Source organism: Megachile rotundata, chromosome 8, assembly GCF_050947335.1.
Source record: "Megachile rotundata isolate GNS110a chromosome 8, iyMegRotu1, whole genome shotgun sequence".
Classification (NCBI taxonomy): Eukaryota; Metazoa; Arthropoda; class Insecta; order Hymenoptera; family Megachilidae; genus Megachile; species Megachile rotundata.
Window position 1 is genome coordinate 16,343,599 of NC_134990.1, and position 21,276 is coordinate 16,364,874.

The 21,276-nt window shown below is 36.3% G+C and overlaps 2 protein-coding genes across 12 annotated transcripts; one reads left to right on the forward strand and one right to left on the reverse strand.

The window, feature by feature from the left end:
* The first annotated feature begins 485 nt into the window (after positions 1 to 485).
* On the forward strand, positions 486 to 14,762 carry nonC (serine/threonine-protein kinase Smg1). 6 transcript variants are annotated; one of them, XM_076534905.1, is made up of 16 exons: positions 486 to 619; positions 1,142 to 1,406; positions 1,474 to 1,697; positions 1,799 to 2,051; positions 2,139 to 2,268; positions 2,356 to 3,682; positions 3,764 to 3,920; positions 3,987 to 4,515; positions 4,596 to 4,783; positions 4,899 to 8,894; positions 9,028 to 9,301; positions 9,375 to 9,637; positions 9,709 to 9,985; positions 10,070 to 11,957; positions 12,026 to 13,054; positions 13,128 to 14,762. In XM_076534905.1, exons 2-16 carry the CDS (start codon positions 1,171 to 1,173, stop codon positions 13,310 to 13,312), a joined length of 10,956 nt encoding a protein of 3,651 aa, XP_076391020.1. In that variant the 5' UTR covers positions 486 to 619; positions 1,142 to 1,170; the 3' UTR covers positions 13,313 to 14,762. The 6 variants fall into 6 exon arrangements, with proteins under 6 accessions (XP_076391020.1, XP_076391021.1, XP_012139496.2 ...); XM_076534906.1 differs by having other exon boundaries at positions 487 to 619; positions 1,137 to 1,406; XM_012284106.2 differs by lacking the exon at positions 486 to 619 and adding an exon at positions 630 to 813 and having other exon boundaries at positions 1,137 to 1,406.
* Tmf (TATA element modulatory factor) lies at positions 14,708 to 21,140 on the reverse strand. 6 transcript variants are annotated; one of them, XM_012284112.2, is made up of 12 exons: positions 21,013 to 21,140; positions 20,563 to 20,718; positions 18,427 to 20,450; positions 18,253 to 18,354; positions 17,898 to 18,170; positions 17,474 to 17,812; positions 17,174 to 17,386; positions 16,953 to 17,099; positions 16,492 to 16,884; positions 16,166 to 16,403; positions 15,963 to 16,086; positions 14,708 to 15,902 (listed from the first exon to the last, which is right to left on the reverse strand). In XM_012284112.2, exons 3-12 carry the CDS (start codon positions 20,436 to 20,438, stop codon positions 15,616 to 15,618), a joined length of 4,128 nt encoding a protein of 1,375 aa, XP_012139502.1. In that variant the 5' UTR covers positions 20,439 to 20,450; positions 20,563 to 20,718; positions 21,013 to 21,140; the 3' UTR covers positions 14,708 to 15,615. The 6 variants fall into 6 exon arrangements, with proteins under 6 accessions (XP_012139502.1, XP_012139505.1, XP_012139501.1 ...); XM_012284115.2 differs by lacking the exon at positions 21,013 to 21,140 and adding an exon at positions 20,852 to 21,006 and having other exon boundaries at positions 20,563 to 20,644; XM_012284111.2 differs by lacking the exon at positions 21,013 to 21,140 and adding an exon at positions 20,852 to 21,006.
* Between the last annotated feature and the right edge of the window lie 136 nt (positions 21,141 to 21,276).

Sequence of the window (21,276 nt, forward strand, 5' to 3'; positions counted from 1 at the left end):
TAATTTTCACACTATTTTACATTAGTTTATATTTTTTTAATTGACTTGATTTTTTATTATAAATCGATCCTGTGGTAAAACATGTTAAACAATTTCAAGTTTATATACGTATACATAATATAGATTAGAAAGAATTATGATTGTTCCGGATGATACTTTTTATTTGCATAATATATATTTTTATGTATTGTATTACACTGTTAAACAATTTGTTACAACTTTGAAAATGTAACGTACTTATTACTAATTCTGTGCTTAGTTTTTACATTGCTTCGAATATATTTCAATTTTAACAACTATCGTTTTTTAATTGCAAAAGTTTCGATAAATTTATCGATAGGAAGGGTCTTAACAATAAAAAAAAATATCAAACATATCTGCAGTTCACTCGAACCCATTTATTGTATAAAGCACATCAACGAATGGTATGGAAGATACTATACTAGTAAATGATGTTTGATTCTTTTCACCTTTCTGTGGTTGGTCCTTGTATCTTCACCAAATTCTACTAATTTAAACAGATATACCTAGAATTTCGAAAAACTCTTATGCGCAAAGTACTATACGAATAAAATCGTGATATATGTACTTTCGTTTTCAACGATTTATAAATTTTTATGTAGGTACACTTTGTTGATTAGTTGTTGTCGATACGGTGTATACCTATAGATTGAACGCGTGGAAAATCGGTTACAATACCGTTTTGCTCTTCAATTTTTTTTTCGAATATTAGTACGAAATATTTTCGACGTGAGATCAAAGTGTGCTCCGCGTGATTACGATATTGCTTTCTGGAAAAAGCAATAAACCGAAGTAGATACTACGCTATTAGTTATTCATCTTACAAATTTGTATCTTTTATACGTAAATAATTTGATTGTCGATTTTGTAGTAGTTTTTTAATTTTTAGACATAGTTTACTTCTTTTTTCATTATTTTATATTTTTTTTATCATTTGATCATGGAACATCTTTAGTCGTGAAAGATGTGGATGCAAATGAACTAACCTTAACAATATGTGAAAGTTTGGGATTTTTATGTTGAACTATATTTAGCTGTACAACGTTTGTGATTTTATATTTTTTATTACTCATTGAAACTCATCATTATTTGATTGGTATACTATTAATGCAAAGTATAGGTTATGCAGATTGTCTGCAGAGTAATGTAATGAATAGCTGTGGGAACTCTAATATTAGCACGAAGCTACGTGGATCTAAGTGCTCGGAGATACAGGAAGAATCTATTGGTAATAATCGTGCTGGAGTGTTAGAAAAAGGAGACATAAATGTTTTAAGTGGTTATAATGCAAATGATTTCAATGCTCCAAGAGGTACATTGGTTATTTGTCAAAGAAATACAAACAGTTATTCTTCTGAGCATAGCTTCCCCAGATTCAAACCAAGGTAAGATATTTCTTTAATAAATTATTAATTATAATTTGAAGGTAGCAAATTTTCCAAATTATTTCAGAATTGGTGCCGTTCCACGCAATGAATTTCGAATGGCTCGTGGAGGCAGCTCTGGAGATCGTACCAGAGGTACATTACGGGGTAGAGCCTTTAAAAAAACACCTATTGATCGAGACTCAAATGCTGAAACCAGTTATTATCCTACAACTAGACCAAAATTTCAAGAATCGCTGAAAAACCAAGAAAATGCACAGGGAAAATACTACGATGATAAAAGAATATATGGTTTGTTGACTATATCACCTTTGATTACTTGAAATATACTATTTGTTTTACATTTCAATATAATACAAATACATTAAAAAATTAATTTTATTATATTATAGAAGATTCAAGAATTTCTAAACTTTTGAGGCGATTGTGTCGGGAAGATGATTATGATCATTTTATGGTGTTATGTAAACAAGCGCAAGAAGGTATAATTGCAGCTGAAAATCAAAGGTATATACGACGAAATTTGGATGTTATTTGTGAAAGTCTATTGGATTTATTACACACTGGTCCTGGACCAGAAGCGAAACAACAGGTTGCAAAGTGTTTAGGTCGTATTGGGTATGCTGCTGAACAAGATTTTAAACGGTAAACAAAAAATCTAGTCATCATTTCGTGATCATTTATTTTATTTTTGAAATTCTTTTCTTAATTCTGTTATCTTCATATTTGTAGATACATGGATTGGGTATTCAATAAATGTTCAATGGAAAGAAAGGACGACATAAAGTGCCTTTTAATTAAATCATTTATCGAAGCTTTTAAATTGGATGTAGAATCTCCAAGGCTAAAAGAATTTTCAGTGGTACTTGAGTATTTTTTATCTCTTTACTTATTAAATGATTTTATGATAGATGATACAGCAAATAAAATATGTTACTACTTGTTGCAGTTAATGATGTCACAGCTACAGTCAACTCTAGAGAATGTCGACCGTTCTGACTTACTGGTAGCAACAGTGGATGCTATATTGCTAATCATGGAATCTTATCCAGAAACGTTTTCAAACCATTTTCGTGATACAGTTGACATATTAGTGGGCTGGCATATCGATTCGACGCAACAAAAGGCTATTGCAACTTATGCTAGTCGTAGCTTGCAAAGATTACGAACATTTTGGATAGCTGATCTACAATTTACTTTAACATTATTGGGACAGTTTTTAGAAGACATGGAAAGTTATGACGAGGAATTATCTTTACCAGAGTCTGGTAGAAGTTCACCTGGAGACGAAACGTCTCCAACACCCAAAGAATGTATTCGTCGCATTACGTCCTTGATCTCGGTATTCAATACAGTCACGAAAAGTATATCCGAGCATTTGAATCCTAATCTTACACCGAACGTTCAGTGGTCATTTCTATCCGAGTGTTTGTCAAAAATGCTGAAAACAGTCGTGAAAGCGATCGAATTGGACGATGACGCAGAAATTTTGCTTACAAATTTCGCACTTACGTCTGAAGGTGCCGATGAACTACTGAAGCATATTAAAAACGTAAGCATTATACCTACAAAAAACTCGAACAAGTCGGAATTGAACGAAGATGACATCGTTAGTATGTTCAAGTCATTAAACCTTAATAAGAATGATTTAAAAAATTTGAAACATAACATCAAGAAAGAGACTTCGTTAAAAGAAAGGGAATCGTTGTTAAACGTTGTACGATGGATGGAACTGAAAGCCAAAAAGAGCTTGGATTTGACTGAAGAAAAAGAGGAATTAATAATAGTCGCTAATGAATGCGCATTTTTATTGTTAGGCTATCTTCAAAGCCGTATAACGAAAAATCACGAATTACTTTACAAATTTATCGATCTTCAGTTAAAAAGAGTAAACGTCTTTTGGGATGATACAATAATTTCTATGCTGAATACCATCTCGAAAATAATAAAGGAAGTCTCCGCGAACCTTCCGTTGGAACTAGTGCACAAATTGCTTGGAAAAGATTCTGCGTTACTTAAATTAAGGTTTCGCGATTCAATTTCTATTCAGAACGCCAGTCTAGGAGTATATCACAGTCTGCTTAGCTTAAAAAATATTCCACTGCTACAGGAATCATATCGCTATATATTGTCCGATTTAGAAATTGCTTATAAACTTATTTTATCAGATATTGAAAACTTAGTAGCAGACAATCCGTTACTTGACGACATAAAATATAAAAAAAACGACGCGGAAATTGTGGTGATTTTTTTATTGAGAGCTCTTTCCGATATAGGTAACAACATTTATGTATTTTGGTATGAAAATCAATTAAAATGATCAAAGATAATAATTTATTTTGTACATAATATTTTAGCAAACGCGAGTAATTCAATCATTGGTATGTGGGCATTAAAACCAAGCATCTTGGAATTGTTGGCAGTCAAGTTGAAACCTTATGACAGTAGTTTATCAGCCTCCAGTCCATTATTGCAATATAGTATTTTGTATTTGTTATATGCTCATTGTTCCAGGTAAGTACATTCATTAGAAATTAACTTCAATATTATAAGTCGATTACAATGTGTTTTTTTTTTCAGGTACAATCATTTTGTACCAAGTTCAAGCTTAATAACTGGAACTACTGCTTGTCGTCCCATAGATATGTTTCCTGGCGCGTTAGATGTTCCAACAACATCACCTACTAGTGGTCATCTTTCTATAATTCTCAATCTGATAGCTAAAAGTTATAACGAACATACACCTGAGCAAACATTGTTGCTTTTATCAACGTGGATGCAAGAAATTTGTATACAATCAGAAAACTATATCGGTATCTTAAGTAAAACAAAAGAATATGAGAACGTTCTATCAAGTCTAGTTACTTGTGGAGCTACTATCGATCGAGATATTTCTATTGCTGTTTGTAATCTCTTCGAGATATTAATGAGTGCAAGAAATGTTACATGGAAAGAAGAAATTTACATGTACATAGTGGATTTGGTAACGTTACATTTAACTTCGCGAGATGAAGTTGTGCGAGAAAAGTATGGCTCGCTATTGACACGTATACCCCTAAATATAGTAATACCAAAACTCAACAAGGAACGCGTATTGTCGGAAACAAAGGTACGGTTTTAAAAAATTAGTTAAAGTTTTAATAGCATACGATTGGAAGCACGATTTAACTTGGATTTATTTTCTCGTAGAAATATCAGACTATTAAGAGTTACTCGACCGAGTCCTTAATTCTTGCTCAAAGATTACATATGCGGGGAAACAACAACGGAGAGATGCAAGCTCAACACTTCAAAACATATATGGCTTTTTTATTGCAAGAACAGTATCTAGATGCTTCTGGATTATCAGAAATATTCACATTATGCTGTCCAATTTTGTAAGTTTAAATACTATAAGTAGTGGTAGATAAATCTTTCAAAATGACATAAACAAATGAGATTATATTACTATGAATTGTAAGGAAAGAGTATGAATTTTATTTGTATTTGTAGGTCCGAAAACGAAACGACAAGAAAGATGTATCGATTGGCACTGGCAAATCAATCCTTTTTATATTTTTGGGCCGGATTTGAAGCAGCTCAACACTGTGTAATCAACAAACTACGAACCTCATTAGGAAAACCGCAGGAAACATTTACATCAATCGAAAGTGCTCTGAAAACCCTGGCTCGTGAGATATCGTATAGCTTGGAGGTAACCAAGAAAGAAAAACGAAGTTTGGATCATCTACTAAGCGAACATACCCGCGTTCGATTATTTATCGAATTCCTTGAACATCTTGAAAGAGTGATACACAATGCGGCTGAGGGTTGTGCGATTGCCTTGCTGCCTTTATCGAAACCAGTTAGGACCTTTTTTCACACGAATAAATCGACTTGCAAGGAATGGTTAAATCGTATTCGATTAGCATTGTGTGTAGTATCATTGCATTCTGGTCTGGCTAGTAGCGCGTTAAGAAATAGTCAAAGATTGTTAGAAGATCTAAGCAACAGTGATAACACGCAGGGTATCGAATTCGAAAGGGCCACGCTTTGTACAGCACAAGCGATGGTGATGCTGGGTGAAGCTGAAGCATTACAAGGACTTTACGTTTATACTAAAGAAAAAGATAGAAAATTTCCATGGCTGAAAGCCGCGATGGAAGAAGCTGCGAATCACTATGAATCCGCTGCCGAAGCGTACAAGTTAATTATTGATGAGTATACGCGTTCTGTGAATAATCGACCGAAAAAAGATTTGGAACAAGAAGAAGAGGGAGAGGACGAAGGTGACGGAACTGGTACTAGCTGCGGCAGTGGCGTTGAAGGTATTAACGCCAATGAGGAACTTTCCTCCGACACTAAAGGCAAACGCATAAAACCAGAGGGAGACAATCAAGTGCTTAGCTTTTGTATGCAACGATTATCTCATTGTTATGAAGCCGTCACCGATTGGACTCAGTTAGAAGCCTGGAAACAGCAGGAAGTTGAAATTCTTGCACGCGACAAAAGCATTACACTTAGAAAGCATTTTCCATCAGAAACCGGTGCCTACCGACAAGCAAAATGTTTAAAAAACTTCGAAAACGGAGAAGCTATACCTCTAGATTACCTGACCGATTGGAATTTATTGGAAGATGAAACTGGAAAGCCAGGCAATTGGAGTTGTGCGAAAACCTTAGTCGAATGTAGTAACACGTTAAGTAATATCGCATTCAGGATTTATCTGAACGATTACAAAGATCATTTCGAAGAAGAGATCGAACGATGTCGAAAAGTAGCAGCTAAAATTATGGAAGAAGGTCTAAGAAACGTGCCTTCGGAATATCTAAACGAATCGGTATTGGTACGATTTTCGGCTGACGGATTAAAGAGCTTATTATCTGACCGAGAAGAAAACGTGTTTGAATTGTACAAGAGCGAGAAAGTCGATCATATGGATTCAAGTGTTTTAACGCGAACTCTCTGGTGGTCAGAATATTTTGGTAGAGTAAGAAAGAAGGACTCTAAACCGATGTTAAACAGTAATGACGTCGCCGACCTACGACTACATATTGTTCGTACTGCTAGAAAGGAAGGTAACTTTGAACTAGCGAAACGCGAACTCTTGAATTACTTAAAATCCGAACGAGACCTGTGCTGGTTTGAAGAAAAAGGAGCAGAACGGAATAATCGCGTCGAACTCAATTTCGATCAAGTAACCGAAGACATCCTGAAGAACGTGGTACGCGTGAAGTGGTCGAAGAACAATATACGAGCATTCCGAGAGTACTCAAAATTATTATACGATATGGAACGAACCAACAAAGCAATGAAGGTGTGTAGCGCAACCGCACTTGGAATATCGCGTGCGATCGTCGAAGGAGAACAATCGTCTGACTTACGGGAGTACGGTACAATTCTTCTTCTCACTCTCGGAAAATGGATACAACAAGAGGCTGGTAGTGTCGAAAATGGCCAGTTAGAACAATTGCTCGATTTTGAGGCTGCTCACAACGACGGCTTGATGAACAAATTATTCGGACCTACCACAAGTTCAATACCCGAGTCGGATATGATAATCGGGAGATTAACGCAGCTCGGTGTGAACCAATGCCCCGATTTACCGTTCGCCTGGTACAGCTTTGCCAGTTGGTGCTATAAATGGGGAAGAAAGATCGTAGATAATTCGAATTCGGGTCAGCTTACCGACACCGACAGAAAGACCATACAGGAATTACTACCGTTTGACACAGACGAAACCGACTTAAACGCTATCTTTTCAATTTTGTCACAGTTCAGAACGATTCCAGAAGATGAAAGCGACATCGCGGACACATCTAATGACGTGAATACCTCCGACATGGTAGAAAATCAATTACGCAGCATTCCTATATTAAGCAGTGCGAGTGCCGATCGCCTTGGAATGCTCGTCGACATTTGGAGACAAGCACAGAAAAGAGTTTACTCGTATTATGAACTTTCCGCGAATGCGTATTTCAAATATCTGCAGCTAGCTGCGATCAAAGATGCTAATGACTGCGTTACTATCACAGCTACGCTTAGATTATTACGATTAGTCGTGAAGCATGCTCTTGAATTACAGAACGTACTGGAGTCTGGACTTTCGTCCACCCCCACAGCGCCGTGGAAAGAAATAATACCACAATTATTTTCGCGACTTAGCCATCCAGAGTCTTACGTGCGAACACGAGTCTCCGAGTTGTTGTGTCGAGTTGCAGAGAATTCTCCACATTTGATCACGTTCCCGGCGGTGGTCGGAGCAGTCTCTGGTCAAAAGAAAAATTGCGACAAGGTCCTCTATGAGAAAGCTGAGACCGATTCTTCTCAAAATGATTTAGATTTCATCGAAGAGGAAGAAGACGTTGGTGGTACCGATAATTCCTCCGCTACTGTCTACCAAGACGAACAGGAGAAGTTTATGGACTGTTGTTTCACGCAGTTAGTAGATTGCTTATCGAATCGAATTCAAGACTCTATCGAGCAGGTAAAGATACTAGTGAAGGAGTTGCGACGAATCACACTCTTGTGGGACGAACTGTGGTTGGCTACTTTGTGCCAACATCATACCGAAATCTCCAAGCGATTCGAACAATTGGAAATGGAGGTGCAAAAAGTACAGGACAATATCTGGTTGAGTGTCGAAGAGAAGGATAAATTGATTGCCGAGAAGCACAGGATTATATTGAAACCGATAGTGTTTATACTGGAGAATTTGTCGGCTATGACTTCTGTACCAGCCGAAACGCCACACGAGAAAAACTTTCAGGAGAAATTTGGTCCTTCGATAGAGGAAGCCATAAACAAATTGAACAATCCAAAGAATCCTGCAAAACCACAGATCGCGAGTATGTGTTTAAAGCAGTTGGAAAGCAAGCTTGCCCAACGAGTGCACAGACGTGCAACTTATTCTCTCTCTATGAACGATATTAGCCCGGTGTTGGCTAACTTGAGAAATACATGCATCGCCATGCCAGGTGTTGCTGCTAATGATAATAAAATCATTACTATCCAATCCGTCGACAACAATGTTCAGATATTGCCAACAAAGACAAAACCAAAAAAATTGATTTTCCACGGTTCTGACGGACACGTGTACACGTATCTGTTTAAAGGATTAGAAGATCTTCATTTGGACGAAAGAATTATGCAGTTCTTGAGCATATGTAACACTATGATGTCAAAGAAAGTCGACTCGAAAAAGGTGTACAGGGCTCGTCATTATTCGGTCATACCGTTAGGTCCACGGTCCGGTTTGATACAATGGGTTGACGGGGTTACACCTTTGTTCGTACTTTATAAGAGGTGGCAACAAAGGGAAAGCGCTATGCAAAATAAGACTGGTAGCTCGGCGATATTACGGCCTTCCGAGCTTTTTTACAACAAATTAACACCTTTGTTGAAAGAACGAGGAATCAGTTTGGAGAATAGAAAAGAATGGCCAATTCAGATTTTAAAACAAGTGTTGGCCGAGTTAATGGCCGAAACACCAAAGGATTTATTAGCAAAGTTAGTTTTTTTGGAAAGGATTATTTTCACCATAACTTCCTTTTTTTATTTTCATTTTTTGATTTTTTTCTTCATCTTCCACATATATGGAGACAGTAACATTAATGATATCATCTAATTTTTATTGTTGCAGAGAAATTTGGTGTAACAGTATAAATGCTGGCAGTTGGTGGCAAGCAACCAAAAATTATTCGTACTCAGTTGCTGTAATGTCGATCATCGGATACATCATTGGCTTAGGTGATAGGCACTTGGACAATGTGCTGGTTGATTTGAACACAGGCGAGGTGGTACACATTGATTACAACGTTTGCTTCGAAAAAGGCAAAACATTACGAGTACCAGAGAAGGTGCCGTTCAGAATGACTCCAAACATAAAAACAGCGTTAGGAGTGACCGGTGTTGAAGTAAAATCAGTGGAATTTTTCACATCAGACTTGTAGTAATGTACATGGTTACTTTATTTCGCTTGCTTTTCAGGGTATATTTCGTCTGGCATGTGAGAATACTCTTCGAGTAATGCGTAGAGGACGTGAAACATTGCTGACTTTGCTCGAAGCGTTTATTTATGACCCGCTAGTTGATTGGAGAGCGGGTGCAGATAATAGCATCGCGAGTTATGGAGCATGTCAGGCTAGAGCAAGATGCACTGGTATTGGAAGAAAACAGTTAGAGCAAGAATTGACGCGAGCGATGTTCGCCGTTCGAACTACCGAAATGCGTGCCGAATGGTTGGCAAATAGGTTGGTGAATGGTGATCAAGTATTACCTATTTAGTGTATTCGACTATATTAAACAATTCATTGTCTCCTAGGGATGAATTGATCAAGATCTTTCCGTCGCTGTGTCATCACTTAAATTGCTGGGTCGAAGCAACTGATGCTACGCGCCAATGTCAGGATTTACTGCAAGACAGACATCAGCAGCTTGCATTGGTCAAGGAAGCACAGGCAATGGGACGTAATCATCCTTTATACTCTGTTATCAAACGTTATAATTCCTTCAAACGGGCACGCGATGCTCACGAGAAAGCGAAAGCTGGATTAAAAGAAAAAATAGACGATTGCGAAAAACAAATTAATATGCACAATGTAAGTTAGATTTTGATATTTTCTGTAATCTTAATTGCTTATTTTGCTTTGGAAATACATTGTTAATATCTATCATAATATTAGATGGCACTCTCGGCGGTACGGGGTCCTCAATTGGGACAGTGGTTAGCAGAATTGGAAACATCTACGAATCAGGAAGATCACGTCGTATTTGATCTCGTTAAAGAGTTTTTACAGAATGCTGGTCAAAGTAATATGATCCTTCAGTGTGAACAATCAGAAAACGAACTGACTCAGTTGGCTACGCAACAATCTATTTTAATACAAAATTGTTTGGATCTTTTGAGTCAATATTCGGCGATTTGCAGCCTTTATCCATTGAGTAGCATGTCGCAACATCGTACAGTACGTTATCACGGTTGGGCTAATCAGTTGTTAAATTCGGGAAACGTCGAAACATGCTGCGAAGTTATGGCACAATTTGAAAATACCTTCGATCGAATAAAGAGTTCGAACAATCAACAAGTACAGCAGATAATAACATTTTCCTATCAAATGCAAGCAATTCTGAACGAAGCGAACGAAAGATTGAAAAAGGCTTATGAAAGAATGTTCTCGGAGGGTTTACCAGAATCAATTACTAGAATAGAGAAAGCGTACACAGAGTCAAAATTGCAGATTCAAAACTTTTTGAGAAGAGAAAAGGGAGCGGAAAGGGCACTAGAATGTGTTAACATAACTGCTCTGTGTGCTCTGAATAAGAGATACTTGATGATGGAAGGTGCTGCCAAGTGTGCAGGGGATTGTTTAGTCGATCTCACGTCTAGAGAAGGAGATTGGTTTTTGGATGAAATGCGTCTGATGTCTTCATTAATAGCTGAGTTGGTCAGCTTGATCCCAGATTGTCACAAAACTAACAACGATCCCAAAATATCTCTCATACTGAAATGTTTGAGAGGCTCCGATTGTATCTACAAAGGGTTGCAAGAATTGAATTATAATTTCCACACCATTATCCTACCCGAAGCGATGAAGACCATCATAACAGAAGAGCCAACCGTGATCAGAATGATCGGTGAACTAACCGAGATAATCGTCTCGCCTGGTATACCACTCGGAGATATCTTAGGACAACTGGAGATGCATTTAAGATTCACCGTCATGGAGATGGAAAGTCCTCATGCGGTGATACAGAGCGTCGTGAATAACATGAGATTACGATTTGAGGCGTTACTGTCTCGGCCTGCCGAGATTCAAGAACCGAATCAGGACGAGGCTTTGACTCCAGGCCAAATGCTTTTAATGGGTTTCAATGGATTATTCGAAAAACTCCAGATGGAAGGTAATGCATTGATTGCTACCTTGAGTACTCTTGATATTCCACCTTCTTGGCGCAAAATCGACCAAATTCGGGAAGCTAAAGAAATGTCCGCGCCAATCTTCAATAAAACAGCTTGTCAAGTTTTAGAAGATATGTTTCTGGTCAAGCGATTGCATACCATACAAGAGTTTTTCATGATGTGCAGAGACATTGCGACCGCTTTTAAAGGTGGTTTAGCGAATGTTTACGACGACGAACGATTAAACAAACCGATAAGAATATTTACGGCGGATTACGTATCGAGACAGTTGCTCGGGGTAACCTCTCAAACGCTTGCTATTGGACTTTGCTTTTTACTACAGAGAATGGGACTGAGCGTTACCACCGAGATCGAACAGAGAGATATCGGAGCTGAAAGTAAAGTTTCGATAGAGGAATTGTGTAGGAAGGTAGTGGATCTCTGCATGAAGAGAGGTCTATTCTCAGGATCGGTTTTGGCTCAAGCGAGTGCACTTAGTAGCACTCTTGAAAGCGCCTGGCGAAGGAAGCAGAGCGCCAGATTTACACAACAGTGTGTTGAAGTAACAAGAGCCAGTATGGAGAGACTTCAATTGCAACTAACTGCTCATCATTGGTTACACGAAGACAGCTTACTGATGAGAACAAATCTCAATTTATTGAATCCTTTAAGTAAGTGCTCATTGTCTTAATACTTGGAATGTCTTAAACCTTTTTATTTATCCTGTTATATTTTTCAGATCGTTCCGCGTTTATGCTGGAATTACGAAAAACTGCTGCAGCGCTAACTGGTTTACAGTCTCGAGTATGCGAAGCACGTGAACAACAACAAAATCTTGTTTCTAGCGCGGTGCAACGATTAAAATGGGCTGCTGGAGCGAATCCAGCTCTCGGAGAAGTAATGTCCGCATTCGATAATGCTGTTCTCGCTTCCTGCGAAAAATTAACCCGGCAGCACAATCTTGCAACCAACGTAATCACTACGTGTAACTCTATATTGCACTATGAAGCTTTAAGAACACGAACGTCCGAAAGTGTGACTCACGATGCAAATTTCGTCAAATTGGTTAAGCATTGGGAAGAAAGTTGCATACTGACAATGAATTTGAACATTACTGTAACCGCGATAGAAGAGAGTTTAGTGGAGTTATTGCAGATGGAAAGTAACGTCGATATGAACTGGTTAAAGCAGGCAGAACGATTTATTTCCGAAGCAATCCTTGACGTTCAGAAAAAACTGCAAGAAAAACAAGAAGGTCTGGTTGCCGCGCAAGAACATTTAAGGGAACGAGTTTTAAGTCTGCAGAGAGTGTTGACCGAACACCATAGACTGATGTCAGATGTTCGAATTCTATTACGTTCCATGGTAAAGCAAGAAAATATTGACGGCTTGCAAGAATTTCTGACTTCGTATCGATCTTTCACTGAAAGCATCTCAGCAATTGTCAAAGAACTTGAATCTGATATCCTTGACGTAAACAAAGGTAGAGTAATTAAGCAAGACTTGGAGAACATGGCGACTACGGTGCCGAATTTATACAATGAACTGTTAGAATTTGCCAACGAAAAGAAAGTGAATTCAACGAAGATGCTTGAAAAACAGAAAGAGTCAGAAAAAGAGAAGGAAAGGGATCGAGAAAGAGAGCATGAAACTGAGGCTTCGAATCTCGGTTCAATGAAAAAGAAAGGAAAATTGATCAGGCAAGAAGGGGTGTGTTACAGTCCTAGAAAAGGAATTCCCTTGGCTCGAGATCCGACTACGGGAAAAGGTAAGTTTTGTTCTCATCGCTGATTTTTTTCCACTTTTCTCTTGTCTTATCTTTCCTGTTTTCTTCTTCACAGCTGTCCAGGAACGAAACGCCTATGCGTTGAATGTTTGGCATCGCGTACGCATGAAATTAGAGGGATGCGACCCACATCCGAATCGTAAATACACGACAGCTGAACAGGTGGAATACGTTATACGTGAAGCTCAGAGTACCGATAATTTAGCCCTCTTATACGAGGGTTGGACGCCATGGGTCTGAACGAAAGCAGGTCGACGCGATAGCGTCGATGGTTCAATGCTCGTTACACACGGTACTCGAGTTCGTACCGTTCTTCGCTCTACGCTCGACGGAGCCAGCTCTCTGTCCAACCAGGTGTGAAGTACACCTTCGTATCACCTGGAAGAGAAAGTCTGTGTCCGCAAAGATGCCGCGTGAAGTTCGGCAGCGCGCACTTACATTCAGGGAAATCCTTGCGCGATCTGTGATCCGCGATCGAACTTCGATTCTGGCACCGATTCCATGATTATCTCAAAAATCTCTCGTTAACCATGCATACCATGTACAGTCCAATGAAATTTCTTTTTCTCTATTTGCTATCCACGTATTCTATTTGTTCTCTTACTTGGAATAACTTGTATCAGAAATCGTTGATCAAAGTGTCGGATTACCATATAGATGAAAAAAAAGATAGGGATGCACTTAATTGCAAAATTAATTTTTATGGATAAAGCGAAGTATTTTAGCGAGCAAGTCAAAAGCCAACAAAGAAGAAAAATGCATAAATGCTGGTATGTTTAAACGTTGGCGATAGATTTGAGAAAAGCATAGAATCTGCCATATCTTTGGAATAACGAGGCAACGACTGGAAGTTTAGGCAGCGATGCGGAGAAGCTCGACGATCAATGCGTCGATGGTGGCACTCGAAACTTTAACGAGAACATCGGTGGTGACACGTTAACTGCCACAGACATTCATTCATTCATTAATTCATTCAAAGAAACGACCCTTCTCTTAACAATTTATATATCATTTCTCTAATTTTTTAGCAAACGTATCGGTCGGTTGGTCGAATTTTATTGCCGTTCGCGTTCCCTTGTAGATTTATTTACAGTGATTCCAGCGGGACCAAGAATGATAACGTTAGTAAATTTCTAAATTGTAACCACAATTTGTCGAGCAAGAAATTGGACGTTTTTTTACGTATAAATTATCGCATTCAACGTTTTTATATATTTCCTTTTTATCGCTGTTATTTATAGTGACACAATACTTCTTCAATTAATTGGCATTACAAATGCTGGTTTCATAAAATAACATTTAATTTCTCTATTTACACAAGTGCTAAATTTTACGATATAACCGCTTCTTCGAAATGATTCTCTTTCTATGTTCAACTGTCATATTAAAAGAATATTCTAATAACGGTTGTAATTATCGATCACCGATCTACAATAGTCCAGAATAGAGAGAACGTTGAAAAAAATGATAGCGTTGCAAATATCCAGCGGAAAAAATTTGTTCCTTTTTGTATTTAAAAAAATGTACGATGATGAAAGCAAAGGCTTGATTTTCGGTTTTCTCTTTTTGTTTGTGAGGGGAAAAGGGGAGGGAGAGAAGGTCGCACTTTATAATCAATAAAGATTACGGTATATATAAAACTATGAAGAAAGATGTATTCCCTTCGGTTTAATTACACTTTTGAAAAGCATTCTTGTCTGCGATTCATTTACCGCACACCTCTTTTTACTGTACTATTAATTGTTTCCTCTCCTCTTTAACCAAAATTCTTAGATAATTTTTCAATTACTTTTACATTATTTTACCCGAATTTTTTTCCAATATTCATACAATGTTATATTCAAAATCCTTCCCCTCTTTCTCACGTTTTAATCACTACTCTAAAAGAATCATCACACCTTACATAGAATAAAACTCTCAGTAAACGAACAAATGTAATTTTTTAATAAATCACATTGTACTTCAATTCTATATTACAATATCGAAAACTTTATATTACACTTTGTATCACGTGGCTTATCTTATTCTACTTGTATACAGTATACAATATACAGTATACGTGCAAACACATGTCCCAGCACAAAGATTGATTTCGACAACTGTTCATCGAAGAACTATCCACCCTGTTATGATAGTGTTAAATGGCAATGCAAAATTTTACATTGCATACTTTGTAATTTTACATAAAACTAAGTGTTAGGATGTGAAATTATCGAATACAGTTACGAATTATCAGTTATCGAGATAGACTTGTTTGTCAAATCATTTAAATAAGAGCTTCGATTTGTCAAAAGAACAGCAAGCAGCAGATAAAATTTAATTTCCTTTCAGTGAATGATAACCCTTAATCCTACATAATTTACAGAATTTTCCATCAGTCTTTTCAATTTACTGTCTTCTAGCCTGGGCAATTTCATTGATGAAGATGGAACAAATATCTACCCTCGTCTGATCCTACAGATTTTTAAATTGCTGATATTTTTATGATTCTAACACGCCTATTGTATTTGATCAACCAGTAAATTTAACTTGAAAGGACAATTTCAAGTATCTCTTTTCAAGAGCTGATCGATCTGTGTTTTATACATTTCTTTGATATCTTCAAGATCCAAACGCAATTCTTGATTTTCCTCCATTTTTTCTCCATACATTTGTAACAATGCATCGTACCTTGTCTGTATTTCGTGCAAACTTTCGTTTAAAACTGCAACGTCTATTACTTTAGTATTTAATTCTTCGATCTTTAAGGTTAACGTAGATAATTCCGTATTCAAAGCATCCCTTTCTACATTACGTCGTGATAATTCCCATTGGAGTTGTTGTATTTCACCTATAAATTCAAAGATTATATCAATTGCTACAGCAAATGTTATCAATACTTGAGACGTACCATCTTTCTGCTTCAATTGAGCTTGTAAGTTCTCAAATATAGAAGTATTACCCGATCCTGTTCTAATACTATCGAAATTCATTGTATACGTTTCGCTGTTATCTTCAGCAATAGAGTCGTGCAGCTAAAATAATAAAATTTATATTTGTAATCATACAACTTATATTCAATTGTAAGAAAAAATGATTGTTTATAGGTATTACCGGCCAAATACTGTTTATAACATTCACAGAGTCTTGCTCCGTGCTAGCAATAGGGTTAAATGGTTCGTTGTCTTCAATACTTTGTTGCTGCTCTGATATTGCATGATTTTTCCTCCTTTCTGCATCGGTGGCTGCTTTTTCTATAGCTAATTTATTTTCTAACGCGACAATTTCTCTCTTCAACTCGGTTATTTGTGAAGAATAAGACTGTTCGAGAGTTTCTATCTTTTGCTGAAGTCTGGAAATATAATACATGTAACAATAATCATTGTAGTTTTATCGTACATATTTTATATGAAAACGAATACGATACTGATTTTTCGTACCCAAACTTTTCTTCAGTTAGCTTTTCTTTCTGAGCCGTCAGCTCGTCGCACAGTTCTTGTAGACGAGTCTTTTCGTTCTCTTTGGTAACAAGTTTTGATTCCAACTGAGATATTTTAGACTTTAAATTAACATTTTCTTCCTTCAGATAACGATCAGCTTCGGTTAAATTTTCCACTTTTGTTTGTAACTCGATATTTTTGTCTGACAATGCTTTCTCTTGTTTCATAAAATTATTAGTTTTATGTAATAAATTTGCTTGAAGTTGTTCCAATTGTCTTAGCAATGGTTTCGTAGCCGTCGATACAGATTCTGATAATTCTTCGCTTCTAGCTTCAGCAGCTTCTAAGCGTTTTAATAACTCGCTGTTTTCGTGCTTAAGAAATTCTTCTTTCCTACATATCGAATAAGATGAATAATAAATAGTGTCAGAAATTATAGAAAGTTACTTGTACCGACTTACTTGACATGCGTTTCCTCGGATTCCCGTAATTTAATCTTCAGCTCTTCTACTTGCGCAAGAAGTTGACATGATTCTCCAGCGCTATTCGCTACCTCCTTTAATTCCGCTTCAGTTGCTGCTAAAATTTTTTTCGTTTCGGTCAAGTCTCTGAAAAAGAAGTTGAAAGAAAAGTAGAAAGGGAATCAAGGAACAAAGTAAAGTAAATTGTTTTATGTCCTCACATTTTTGCAGCGTCCAAACTTGTCTTATATGCATCCATCTTATGCAAAGTACTATCTAATTTTTCTTGCAGTGTTAATATTTCTTTTTCTTGCTTCTTCGTTTTTGCTGTTAATGTATGGACAGCTTCTATTTGAGATCGCTCAACCTCTTCCTTCGCGTGCAGTGATCTTTTTAAGCGCTCTAATTCTGAGGTCTGTTCTTCTATTTGCTCTCTATAAGTTTATTACTTAATTAGAAATTATAATGGAAAAATGATCACAGAAAAATAAAAAAAGAAAAAATGAATGCTACTTACGTACTTTTGACTTTTTATTAAAGCATCGTTTTCTTTCTCTTTAACTCGCAATTTTTTAATGATATTACTGTGTTGAAGTTGTTGTTTGCTTAATTTTTCTCCTTCCTCTCTAAGTTCCTTAATAATTTCGTCTTTCTCGGCGCTCAAAGTAAACATTTCTTGGGAGGACAAACGAGTAGCTGCTTCCACTTTTAACTGTTCCAAATTTTTCCTAAGAGAGTCTCGTTCTCGTATTGCTTGTTGAAATTTTCTTTCTAAGGCGGATAATCGTTGAGTGTATTCATCAGTGATTTGATTCAAATTTTGATTCTGTTCTGCATTTTTTTCAAAATTATCCAACTGCCTACACAGAAAGTGAAAGGGAAGTTCGAAAGAAGGAATGAAAAGTAATTAATTAATTCCAATTGTACATATTATACAAAACTTACTTTTTTAAATTATTGTTTTGCTCTTGCAATTCAACGTTTATTCTACTGACATCGATAAGCTTTGATTCTCGGGCTTCTAATATTTCAGTCATTTCTTGTATACGTTTTAATAACTTTTCTATCTCAACATTTGCCTCGTCAGATCCAACGCTAATTTCGCTCAGTTCCCTGGAATGTCCTCTGGTTTTTAAGGTTTTCGTTAGGAGATCCACACCTTTTGATAACTTTGCCAAGCTTTGACGAGACTGTGTCGAACTTGAATCGCCGTTTGGACTATTTTAATAAGAAATTATTTGTAATTAAGCTTACCATTAACTTGTAACTAATATTTATGACGTTATAATTGTATCTATACCTGGATATAATTTCAATATCGCTAGAGGTTGTAGTTTCTAATTCGTCTCCACTGGTATGACCGCTGGTTTGATCCGAACCAATTTTAACTAAATCAGACCGACTACAAATATATGAGAAAAATTTTTAATTATTTAAATTTATTAATTATATTATTATATTATCATATTTATACCTTTCTGACGAAATAGGTGAATTTTCTCTAGGCATATCTGAGGTTTGTCCTTCCATCTCTATGATTTCCCTCTTTTCGATCATCGCATCCGCTAACATTGTTTTTACATAGGAACTAGCACTTAATGGAACCTCTAAAATTTTCTCTTCCGATTTATGAATCAACTGTGGATTGTCTTCCGAACTACTCTCTATTAAAGTTCCTTCACAACTTGAGTCCGTTGATATTAAATGCTGATCAGTAATATCTAATGTATCGGATTTAAATGGATGCGCAGCTTCATCGCTAGAATACCGTTCAGGTTCCGCTGGTTCTATAGTAGCGTTTATCAATCGATCAAAGCTACTCAAATCGGTTTCGGATTTTTTATTACTCCCATCAAAGTATTCTGGTTTCCGAATCGGTTGCGTTGTGATTGCTTCTATTGGCAAATGTAAATTATGTTTCTCATTCATTGAGTCCAAATTTAAATTCAAATTCGAAGAGGCGTCCATACTTCCTTTCTTCAACATTTGCTTTCCATCTGAACACAAATCATGCATTTGTCCGCTTGAAGATGCATTAATAGGTATATCCATCTTACTCTTGATTTGCTCTTTTTGTTGAAATGTTTCTAATATCGTCATGACGGTAGTCTCCGAAGCCGAAGTGTAGGAATCTTCTGCTAAACTAACTTCATCTGGCTCATTCGTATCGTGTGTTGCTTCTATATTCTCTGTTGAAGTGTCCATTGGAATATGTTCAGTAGATACTGTTTTATTAGAGTGTGCATCTGAATATGCACCTGCTGATGTATTGCCTATAATGTTTGTACTCAAATTGTTACATGGTGTTTTGGCCTCATCCACTGGAGAGTCATATGAAGAAACATTGGGAGATGATGCATTTGTCTGATTATTCTTGCTTGCAATCTGTGCAACATTAATATCTTCCCAACAAGGAGTAATTGTGTCATCCCTGTCTAATTCATATGGCAATTCAGAATGTCCTGATTCTACTGGAGATATATAAGGACTGCTATCACTTTTCCACTCTCCTAAAATTTCCACAGAACTTGGAGATGTAACTAAACTATCTGGCAATACTTCAACTGATTCAGAATTGACCTTAGTACCCATGGTTGAAGGACTTGCTAAATTACTAAGAGAACTACGTTCTGACTCAGGAGTAGTAGTACAATTGGTATTAGATCGAGAACCAAGAATCTCAACATTTTCCAAACTTTTCTTATCACTCCCAGGAGATAAAAAAGATAATTTGATAGATGAAGAACTTTCAGAATTAGAATTATGTTCAGAAACTTCTTTCTTCTCACACTCTGACTTCTCATCCTGATCATTTTTAGAAATTGTATCATTTTCATCTAAACAAGATTCAACTACATTGGCTAATTTTTCTGTAGAACTTGTCAGACAATCTTCAAGTTTCTCATCATTACTGGAAGCTGTATCTGCTGGAATAACTGTGCCAGATGGAACTAATGGCACCAATACATTAGAAGTGGATGCAGAAGCAATATCTTGACTAGGAATATCATAACTTGTATCACTTCCAGATTTTTCCTTGCAATCTTTTATACGTTTAGTATTTTTCGATGGACTTAATTTCTTATCTTTGTAGTCCTCCGATAGGGATAAAGAGGATGCAAATTTTTGCATCTTTGTTTTATCACTTTCAGTTGGAGTGGTTTGCAAAGATTTTGAATGAATAATACCTTTTGCATCGCGTCCCTCTTCACCAAATTTTGGTGATTCAAAAAATGATCCAGTAAAGCTGCCCCATATACTATTTGTGGCATCTTGTTTAGAATCTTTGCTTTTGTCACGGTGAACAACATCTTCTTCCTTCTTTAATCCCCAGGATGCAAAAAAATCAGATGTATCTTCCTTATGTGTTTCTACTGGTTTTTGATCTTCATCTTTTATATCTAATGCTTTATCAATCGTTTTCTGAGCTTCCTTTAAAGCTGTCATAGCCAAATTGGCAAAGCCAGTGGCATCAAACCAGCTCATTCTTTATTGTATCTAGCATAAAAATAACAAAATAAGTTCCTTTACAAATCTAAGAGATTTTAATTATATAATAACATTCTCAAAAATGTTTATAACATACAACAACGTCAAGGAAAGAACTTACATTATATGTCATCTCGAAGGTGGACAAAAAAATTGATTCCACAACGGAATAAATTATGTGACGTTTGAAGAGGTTAAGTTACCTGTGACAATATTTATGAATTGTATTTAAAAAATCTTCGAAAAGTTATGCATCCACAAAGTTATTGGAAATAAACTGTAGAAAAAAGGAATTACATATTGTAATAAGAATAAACTATGACAAGCAACTAGTGGTTGCATTTTTGAATACAAAATTTTCAATCACAACGAAGCAAGTTAAAAATAATATAATTATTACGTGACTTTACTATTCACTGATGTACATGTAACTCCAATTAAATGAAATATTAACATCAAGAAACTAACAAAATTTGTATAGACAGAACATATTTAATTGTTGACGACGGCAAGTAGTAGTGGCAGCGATTTGACTCGCAAAAATATAACAACACCACACATTTCAACTTACACGTAATCGCTTGCATATTGCTTTTTCTATTCAAAATGCACATTTTTATAATATCCTAGAACTGAAAAATTAAGTGCAAAATATTTTTAAGCATAAAAGGAATTCCGGAAATTCAGATAAAAATGTCATAATGCAAATCTTCGATAAGTATATGATGTATCGATATGTTATGTAAATATAATATATCAACGCATTAAAATTGATATATTATGTGTTTTGAATTACAAAAACTAACTTATCAACTAAATTCATTTTATAAAAAAT